General features: G+C 44.6%; 1 protein-coding gene across 1 annotated transcript; it reads right to left on the bottom strand.

Annotated features, from left to right (window-relative positions):
• Window positions 1-415: 415 nt before the first annotated feature.
• MSGN1 (mesogenin 1) lies at window positions 416-991 on the bottom strand. Its single transcript, XM_068983254.1, has one exon. The coding sequence runs from the start codon at window positions 989-991 to the stop codon at window positions 416-418; it is 576 nt and encodes a 191-aa protein (XP_068839355.1).
• Window positions 992-10,746: the final 9,755 nt, after the last annotated feature.

Here is a 10,746-nt window from a genome sequence, read left to right as displayed (position 1 = left end):
TAGCAACAGGAAGAAAGCTCCCCACACCAAAATGCCGGGAGAGGGAGAAGATTAACGGTAACAATTTTACATGCTTGAAAAAAACAACAATGCATTTGAAATCACTGACCCTTTAAAATACCTGGAACAGACAGAAAAAGGCAAAGCCTTCTGTGTCTTTGCAAAGGGCAAGTCTCTTCAGAAATGATGGCAAAACCGGAAGCCGAAAGTGCCTGCTTGTCTGGCAGTTAAGTGTCCTGGATGTTTCTGAATAGTCCAATGGGAATTCCCTTAGTCTTTTCCAGACAACAAGGTCATGCTCACTCTATGAAAATAATCAGGTGCTGTTGTTCCAAGAACTGGTCCAGGTCTTTAAAGCTCCTCTGACCCCACCCGGGGGGCTGGGTGGTGAGTCCCCCGAGTCCCTAGGCTGAGCTCAAGCGCTTTGGGGCCGGGGCTCTCGGCCATTGTTGAGAAGGTCTGTGAGCTCTCCGATATACTTGATGGTGTACTTCAGCGTCTGGATCTTGGTGAGTGGCTGGCCCCTCTGACTGTAGACAGGGGGCAGATAATTCCGGAGGGTATGCAGGGCATCAGCCAAGGTCCTCATCCGAAGCTTCTCCCTCTCGCTGGCCTTCCGTCTCCGCTGGACAGACATCCTGACCTTGGTGCCCTTCTGGGCCTTGGTGCCACCCTGCAGGTAGGCAGGCGGGAAAGCCAACATGTCGTAGTCCACCTCCGCCAGGCCGCTGGTCCCAAGGCCGCTGCAGTCATCGCCGCCCCGACCATTGGCACCTCCATGCCCACAGGCGAGCCCAGCCACAGCCTGACAGGGAGAGGAAGAATAGGACTCCAGGGATGGAGCTGGGGAGAGGCTCTGGGAGGGAGAGGCCTGGGTCAGCTCAAAGGACCCCGCCCTGTCTTTCCAGTCCCAGGAGGACAGCAGGCCAGGGCTGTCGGAGGAACCCAAGCCATCTTCCAGGCTGAGGAAGGTCTCTCGCAGGTTGTCCATGCCTGCAACACAGCTGCAGAGAGGATGAGGCCCTGGCAAGTGAGAAGGCAAGTTGTGCCGCCTGGCCAGGGCAGGGCTCTCTTTTATGATGGCCGGGGAGAAGTGATAAAGTGGGAAAGAGGGTCGGGTAGAGGGAGTTCAAAGGAGAAACCAAGGACCAAGATGGAGAATGAACTCTTCAGGTGTCACTTTCTCCTCATTGATAATTAGCATCTTCCAGCTAAAATGTCTTTAAACAGAAAGGCCTCTGAGAGAAGAAAAAAGGAATTATCTAGTTGTAACTAAACCAATTAAGACTGCATAACTAGACTTAGCATTGTCCTGTGGAACTCATTAATGAGGGAGCCAAGAAAAACAAACCTGGGGCAATCTGCAGCAAGGAGGTGGTAGCGAGGGGACTGCTGGAGAGGAACAGAGCCCCACCCCCCGAACACCTAGCCATTTCAGAGCAGACGGGGTGCTCTGTGGGAGAATCAAGGTGGTCTGGGGACAAGGTAACCCCTCTGAGCTTGGACCCTATTGTTTGTCAAATGCAGAGAGTAGTTCTTTGTGTGGCTGTTGGGGGGAAGGCACACAGTGAATGCCAGTTTTCTTCTCTCCATCCTTTCACACGTTTCCTTGGGTTTTGCAGAGTGCAGACAAGCCCCCAGAATGCTTACACTCAGGATGACCAAAGCCAGCAGCTCCAGTAAATCCAGAGCCTCAATGAGCAGGAAATATCCTCCAAGAAGCTTAAAGCCCTTGCTGTAACTGAGCAGTTTGGGATTCCCCACAGCAAACAGATACCAGGAAGTAGAATGCTCCTTTAAGACAGGACGTCTGCAGAATACCTGGCATGGAGCCTTCTGAGACTTTTTAAAATCCAGCTGCAGAGTCACACCTTGTTTTTTGAAATGTATAGAGGAAGTGTGAAATTAACTAGGGAGCCCGTTTTCCCCACCACAGCTCCAAATGCCGCCAAATGTGTTAAGTTGGATGGTCCTGCTAGGTTGCTTCACTTCCTAATGCTCTGAGAGATAGACCTGGTGTTTTGGAAAAGGAGTCTCAGATTCCCCATTTGTCCCAGGAACGAAATTTATTCTCCATGCAACTAATTCTACAAGTTAGTATGAACGTCAGCATCGCAGTGAGTTACATTTCATATTAATGTGTCCTTTAATATGGTTATTTAAGCCCCTTTGCAATTATTGAAAAGAAATGTCAATGGTATAATTAGAACATTTATGGTATTTTTTAATTAGCTTGGCTCAGGGGGAGAATAAAAGCTCTAGCAGGTAATCTGTGGAAGAATGCTCTTAATAATGCCATTTGCTAAAGGACCCTAAGCCATATTTTGAAGAAGAATAATATTAATGAAACTAATAATTGCAATAAATGGCTCTTTTTTCCTTCTCCTTTTTCTCTTCCCTCAACTGTTATTGGAAAGTCTAGAATCTATTGATTCTACCCCAAAAGCTTTACCTATTGGTATGAAAGAAACAAGTGAAAGTGTTCATCATTCACTTCTGTCAGACTCTTTGTGAACTCATGGACTGTAGCCTGCCAGGCTTCTCTGTCCATGGAATTATCCAGGCAAGAATACTGGAATGGGTAGCCGTTCCCTTCTCCGGGGGAATCTTCCTGGTTCAGGGATCAAACCTGGGTCTCCCACATTGCATCCAGATTCTTTACCACCGGAGCCACCAGAAAAGTCCCAAAAGTGAAAGTGTTAGTTCTAAAACCTGCTAGGCTCCTCTGTCCACAATTTCATTTGATTTTGGTACAGGGAAGTGACCTAAATGCCATTCAGAGAGAAGGGGATTCCCCATAGACCTGAGGTGGCTGTGCTGGCCTCTGCCACAGCTGGCTTTCAGGCCTCACGTTTTGGACTTTACAATTTTCTGTGTAAAACTATTTCTGCTTCCAGATTCCATAAATATTTTTCCCTCTCTAAAGCTTCTGTCCACAAGTGTTTCCCTTGTGGCTCAGATGGTAAAGAATCTGCCTGCAATGTGGGCAATCCAGGTTTGATCCCTGAGTTGGAAAGATCCCCTGCAGAAGGGCATGGCAACCCATTCCAGTATTCTTGCGTGGAGAATTCCATGGCCAGAAGAGCCTGGTGGGCTATATAGTCCATGGGATCACAAAAAGTCAGACACGACTGAGTGACTAACACACAAAGCTTCTTTCTAAAATTGCTGATTTCTTAAACTTCCATTTTCAGAAATTTCATTTCCTAAGTGAGACAATACCTGTCAAGTCCTTGGTGTCCTGTAAAACGCTTAATAAGTGTAAGATTTGTTCTTGCTGTTACTGTCTATTCATGGTCAAACTCATCAGTATCAGAACATCCTACTGGATTCTGACTCCTCTCCCCTGACCCTGGCCAGCCAGCATTGCCGGTCCTGGAAAACTTGCTCTTAGAACAAAGAAAATTGCCTGGTTTCCATATTTGTTGATGTAGACTCTCACTCTTGTGAGAAACAAACCAGAACTAGACTTGCGCCTACGCTTCTGGTCTCCATGAAGCATTCTGTGCTCAGTCAGAGGAAACTGGAGATGCAGGACAGCCTAACATCCTTAGCATTTGAAGGCCTGGGGTTGGTCCATACTAGTTGGTGTTTTGTTTTTTTTTTAATCTGCCTTGAAGACCAGACCACAGAAACTGGACAAGACTAAACAGGACCCAATAAAGCCTGGCTGACAGTGTGAAATAGCAAGAAGAAGAGCCAGAGTTCACCTCCTTTAGAGCAAATGACTCATCCCCTCAGGACCTTAGGATTTTAATTTGTAAAAGAGGGATAATAATATCTGCTCTGCCTTCTTTGTGAAGAGCATCTGTAAAATGAAGTGTGTAGGTCAGATCATTAAACCTCCTTCCAGCTCTAAAATGCAATGAAACACGTTACTGTGTGAACATGCCACTTGATCAAAAGACCAGACCCATGAAGAGACTTAGAGACTATTGAGCCCACCCTTTTATCTGCATTCTGGAGATGACAATGGCTTGCTCAGTATCACACTAAAAGGCTGTGGCAGAGATGGGAACCGAAAAGCCAAAGTTGCCTGACTCCCAGATCTGTCATTTTTGTTCCCTTGAAATTAACATAGATTAAGTGATAAGTAAGCTTTCATATTAGTCAAGATATATAGTTCCCACAATACTGTTATTGGGATAAATATTTTAATATGAATTGAAATGTCATTCACTCAAAATACTTATAAGATATTGTGATTATGATTGTAACAAATTAAAAAGTCTCCACACAGAAGTAGAGAACAAATATATGGATACCAAGGGGCAAGGGGTGTATGGATTGGGAGATTGAGATTGGCATAGATATGTTCAGTTCAGTTTAGTTCAGCCTAGTCGCTCAGTCGTGTCTGACTCTTTGCGACCCCATGAATCTCAGCACGCCAGTTCTCCCTGTCGATCACCAACTCCTGGAGTTCACCTAAACTCAATGTGCATCGAGTTGGTGATGCCATCCAGCCATCTCATCCTCTGTCATCTCCTTCTCCTCCTGCCCCCAATCCCTCTCAGCATCAGGGTCTTTTCAAATGAGTCGACTCTTTGCATGAGGTGGCCAAAGTATTGGAGTTTCAGCTTCAACATCAGTCCTTCCAATGAACACCCAGTACTGGTCTCCTTTAGGAGGGACTGGTTGGATCTCCTTGCAGTCCAAGGGACTCTCAAGAGTCTTCTCCAACACCGCAGTTCAAAAGCATCAATTCTTCAGCACTCAGCTTTCTTCACCGTCCAACTCTCACATCCATACATGACTACTCGAAAAACCATAGCCTTGACTAGATGGAAGTTTGTTGGCAAAGTAATATCTCTACTTTTTAATATGCTGTCTAACTTGGTCATAACTTTTCTTCCAAGGAGTAAGCGTCTTTTAATTTCATGGCTGCAATCACCATCTGCAGTGATTTTGGAGCCCCCCAAAAATAAAGTCTGACACTGTTTCCACTGTTTCCCCATCTATTTCCCATGAAGTGATGGGACCGGATGCCATGATCTTCGTTTTCTGAATGTTGAGCTTTAAGCCAACTTTTTCACTCTCCTCTTTCACTTTCACCAAGAGGCTTTTTAGTTCCTCTTCACTTTCTGCCATAAGGGTGGTATCATCTGCATATCTGAGGTTATTGATATACTATATATTAAATAAATAACTAATGAGAACTGACTGTATGGCACAAGGAAATCTACTCAGTGCTCTGTGGTGACCTAGATGGGAAGAAAATTCAAACAAAGAGGGGATATATGTATATGTATGGCTGATTCACTTTGCTGTACAGCAGAAACAAACACAACATTGTAAATCAAATATACTCTGATACAGTTTTTTAAAAGTCTGCAACTCCAAGGCATACTACTAAGATGACTTGTAAAATTTCCTGGTCCTATTTTCCAAAGAATAGCATAAGGATACAGATTGTCTCAGCTTTCAAGTCCCAGGTCATTACAATAACCTTTCACTGTAGAAAAGAACCCAGGATTTTGTTACACAGATTAATGAGTGGTCTGGTGTCCAGTTTTCAGAAAGACAAACAGTTGAGGGAGTGACAGTCATGACCCCAGTAACAGTCAGGACAGACACATGAACAGCTGGGCATTTCACACTAGCCAGAGGTGATTATAAACTCTGCATCTAAGGGCCAGGTAGAGCCACTTCCAGGAAATTGACAAACAGTGCTCAGAGAATCCACTGGAAACAAGAGGAAACAGGCTGCTTCAATGCTTGAGTCTGAATCCACCAGTGGTCCCATGTCACTTCTAGCCCATAATGCACCTCTATGCAAGTTAGAAAATTGCCGAGCTTGGACCTATGTCAGCTGCACTCCTGACCTCTTCCAGTCACCTCTGTATAGCCCCTGCAAATGGTGGTTCTTGGGATGTGTCCCTTTTGCTCTATTAGCCTTTTCAGTACTAAACTGTTGTTTGCTGTTCAGACACTGGTGGACAGATGGAATGTGTAGTAGTGTAATAATGCAGCCATTTAGAATTGGACAAATCTTACACTGGTTCCTGGGTCATTATGACCTTGGACATGTAAATGCATCTGTCTTAGCCTCAGCTTTTGTCTGTACAATCGAAATACTAATGCTCACCTCATAGAGAGAGGTCTACTTTTTCGTCAGGTCTACACACGGCATGGTGTAAGTTTACTGACAAACTGTGCTCAATCACTTCTTGATTCCCTGAGTCAAAAGAAGTTAGAACCACAATACATGTAGTTCCAAATGCATCTCTTCCATTTTCTTTGACCTCAAGTCACCTCTGCTTAGAAATCAAAATTCCCTCCTTTCCAATGCAACCAGATAGATATTTTCAGTGAAACCAATTTAGACAGAGTTCTTTATCAAAGAGGGCTTTCCAGGGTGGCTCAGTGGGTAAAGAATCCTCCTGCAATACAGGAGATACGGGTCCCATCCCTGGGTTGGGAAGATCACCTGGAGGAGGAAATAGCAAACTGCTCCAGTACTCCTGCTGGGAGAATCTCATGGACAGAGGAGCCTAGCGGGCTACAGTCCATGGGGTTGCAGAGACACGACTTAACAACTGAGCACGTGCACGCTTTACCAAAGAACAGTGATTACCCAAGGTGAGTAGTTGGAGTTATCTGCCTCCAGTGCAGACAATAAAGGGATGCATTACCTACAGATAATTTAGAAACAGAGTTGAGATAATTTAGAAACAGTTGATCTGTGTTTTACTATTGCTATATAGTGGCGGTTGCAAACAATGACAACAATAAAATGACTACTCCTTGCTGGTGTGGCCCACTTCCACCACCACCCCATCCCTGGGGCTACCACTGCCAAAGAGAAATTTAAGCAGCACAGAAGTTTGGAACTGTGACCCAGGACACCTGAGCCCTAGTCCTCATTCTGATTGTCTTTACTGTGGAACGTTGAGTGATTCATTCATTTATGGACCTTGTCTTTCCCATGTGAAGATTTAGACCATCCTATATACCTTTTTGAGGGCTTCCCACGTGGTACTAGTTCCTCTTGCCAAAGCAGGAGAACATAAGATACGTGGGTTGGGAAGGTCCTGGGTTGGGAAGATCCCCTGGAGGAGGGCACGGCAACCCACTCCAGTATTATGGGCTGGAGGATCATACAGACAGAGGAGCCTGGCAGGTTATTGTCCATAGGGTTACAAAGAGTCGGACACGACTGAAGCAACTTAGCACAGCACAGCACATATACCTTGTTGCTAGAATGTTAAGAAAACTGAAAACTGAAGCTTGCCTTTGGAAAGTATAAAAGGGCTATAGAGATATGATAGTTCCAAAATTAACAAAAATAACTACTTTAACAATAAAATCAATGTTGCCATGTTCCGTTGTTTAGTTTCTAAGTCATGTCTGACTCTTTTGGGACCCATGGACTGTAGCTCACCAGGTTCCTCTATCCACGGGATTTTCCAGGCAATAATACTGGAGTAGCGTGCCATTTCCTCTGCAGGGGATCTTTCTGACCCAGTAATCGATCTCACCTCTCTTGCATGAAAGGTGGATTCTTTACCACTGAGCCACCAAGGAAGCCCATGCTCCCTAAAAACATATAAGTGAGCATGGATGATGATGCTTTAAAGCCTGTCTCCTGAGAAACAGTGCCATCACCAGACCTTTGAGGGGCATCCAGGATCTCTGTACACATGGGGCAGTCTGTGTAGGCCATTTGCTCAAGGCAGAGGGAGGGTTGGATGGATTGCAATCGCTTCAGCATCAGTATCAGTTCAGTCTCTCAGTCGTATCTGACTCTTTGCGACCCCATGGACTGCAGCACACCAGGCTCCCCTGTCCTTCACCAATTCCTGGAGCCTGCTCAAACTCATGTAATCCAACCATCTCATCCTCTGTCATCCCTTTTTTCTCCTGCCTTCAATCTTTCCCAGCATCAAGGTCTTTTCCAATGAGTCAGTTCTTTACATCAGGTGGCTAAAGTATTGGAGTTTCAGCTTCAGCATCAGTCCTTCCAATGAATATTCAGGACCGATTACCTTTAAGATGGACTGGTTGGATCTCCTTGCAGTCCAATGGACTCTCAAAGTCTCCTCCAACACCACAGTTCAAAAGCATCAATTCTTCAGCACTCAGCTTTCTTTATGGTTCAACTCTCACATCCATACACGATTACTGAAAACACCATAGCTTTGACTAGATGGACCTTTGTTGGCAAGATAATGTCTCTGTTTTTTAATATGCTGTCTAGGTTGGTCATAGCTTTTCTTCCAAGCTATGCAACCCCTCAGGATGCTGCAGAAAAGCCTTTGACAGATAAGAATCTTATCAGTAACCAAAAAGTCTAAGCTGGAGTCTAATTAACATGAGAGTTACTCTTGAATTCCTGTCATGTGCAGAGAATCAGACTCATCTATTTCATTTTTGTTTTAGGATTCATTGGTTCATCTTAATTTTCACAGTAATTCTATAGGGTAGAGGTTATAAACTACACCCTAAAGATGAGGAATCCTGTGTTCATAAAGCGTGCTAAGTTTCTTTGCAACCCTGTGGACTGTAGCCTGCCAGGATCCTCTGTCCATGGGATTCTCCAGGCAAGAATACTGAAGTGGGTTGCCATTTCCTCCTCCAGGGGATTTTCCTGACCCAGGGTTTGAACCTGTGTCTCTTATGTCTTGAGCAATGGCAGGTGGGTTCTTAACCACTAGAGCCACCTGGGAAGCCCATGTTCAGAAGGGGATTCAGCAAACACAGAGGATAGAAAAGGCAGGATGCCACCAGAGTACAAGAATGCCAAGTCCCAGACTCCTTCCCCTATACACACTGCCTCCCCGAAGCAGTATCTGTGCAGTGTAATCCCTGGGAACACCTACTAGATGCAAGACTCTGCTCGAGTCTCATTCCTGCCCAGAAGCTTCTCCCATCTGTCTCAGTTCTTAGAATGTGTCCCTTCTCTAATGGATAGACAGTACAAAGCTTTGGCCCCAGTTACTTGCTGCTAATACTCAACTGCCTGATGTTCTGGTTATCTAGTCACACCTCTGACTTACTACCCCAATTATGTTTTGATTCCTTAGTAGGTCTTAGCATGGAATAGGAGCTATGAAGGGATAGCATATTAGCCTATGGGTTTTTGTTTGATACAGACTACAGGCCAAGTACTGTGCTGGGTGCTGAGGACAGAAAGTTAAGTTAAAAAGCTTTTGTCTTTGTGTTGCTGAGAGCATTGAGGGTAGAGACAGAGAAGTAAAAATACTCATAAAACCATGCATAACACTGAGGAAACCAGAATTAAAAGAGACACGTGTACCCCAATGTTCATCACAGCACTGTTTACAATAGCCAGGACATGGAAGCAACCTAGATGTCCGTTGGCAGACAAATGGATAAGAAGTTGTGGTACATATACACAATGGAATATTACTCAGCTATTAAAAAGAATGCATTTGAATCAGTTCTAATGAGGTGGATGAAACTGGAGCCTATTATACAAAGTGAAGTAAATCAGAAATAAAAACACCAATACAGTATATTAATGCATATATATGGAATTTAGAAAGATGGTAACAACGACCCTATATAAGAGACAGTGAAAGAGACATAAAGAACAGTCTTTTGGACTCTATGGGAGAAGGCAAGGGTGGGATGATTTGAGAGAATAGCATTGAAACATGCATATTACCATATGTGAAATAGATGGCCAGTCCAAGTTTGATGCATGAAACAGAGCATTCAAAGCTGATGCACTGGAACAACCCAGAGGGATGGAATAAGGAAGGAGGTGGGAGGGATTTCAGGCCAGGGGGACACATGTACACCCATGGCTGATTCATGTCAATGTATGGCAAAAACCACCACAATATTGTAAAGTAATTAGCCTCCAACTATAATAACTAAATTAATTTTATTTAAAAAAAACACCATATGTAATCTCTATGATAAACTGAACCATAGGGTACCACCTGCACAACTTATGAAGCAGTTGTGGGGACCTGTATGGGGACCCTCTGAAATGTGTCCCCATTGCAGTATTAGCACATATAGGATTTTAGATGGATGGTTACAATGTGACATTATTGTCAATAGAAGAGCCGTCACAGCAGACTAAACCTGGGTCAGGTCTTAGAAATAGTTGCACACAGATGAGAAGGCAATGGCACCCCACTCCAGTACTCTTGCCTGGAAAATCCCATGGGCAGAGGAGCCTGGTGGGCTGCAGTCCATGGGATCGCTAAGAGTCGGACATGACTGAGTGACTTCATTTTCACTTTTCACTTTTCACTTTCATGCATTGGAGAAGGAAATGGCAACCCACTCCAGTGTTCTTGCCTGGAGAATCCCAGGGACGGGGGAGGCTGATGGGCTGCTGTCTATGGGGTCCCACAGAGTTGGACACGACTGAAGCAACTTAGCAGCAGCACAAGCAGCAGAGGGTTACCATAAAGAATCTGGAGGGTTTTCTGTATGACGTGATATTTTAAAGTAAGAATCCTGTGGGTTCTTAAAATGATGCTCTTTTAAAAGCAGAGCTTTTTTTTGTTTGTCTTTAACAAGGTGAAAGTTTGGAGGACAGCATTCTAGTCATTGCTTGGAGGTTAGATATAGCACAAATTGTGCAAGAAACTACCAGTCATTCCATGTTCCCAGGGCATCAACCAGAGGCCGAAGCTGGAGAGGAGGACCTCGTCTGTATTGGTAAGGCACTTGGAGTTTATCTCGTAGATGATGAAAGCTTCTAGTCATCATGATGAGATTTAAGCAGAGGCTGGACTTGGCCAGCAGAACCCTGGAGCCATTACT

This window comes from Capricornis sumatraensis, chromosome 1 (assembly GCF_032405125.1).
Source record: "Capricornis sumatraensis isolate serow.1 chromosome 1, serow.2, whole genome shotgun sequence".
NCBI classification, from domain to species: domain Eukaryota; kingdom Metazoa; phylum Chordata; class Mammalia; order Artiodactyla; family Bovidae; genus Capricornis; species Capricornis sumatraensis.
The sequence above is the reverse complement of the archived record's forward strand: the minus strand, read 5'-3'. Positions and strand labels throughout refer to the sequence as shown.

What these genes read in the sequence shown, in the direction of transcription:
- MSGN1 (XM_068983254.1), bottom strand. Translation starts at nt 991, where the DNA reads ATGGACAACCTGCGAGAGACCTTCCTCAGCCTGGAAGATGGCTTGGGT.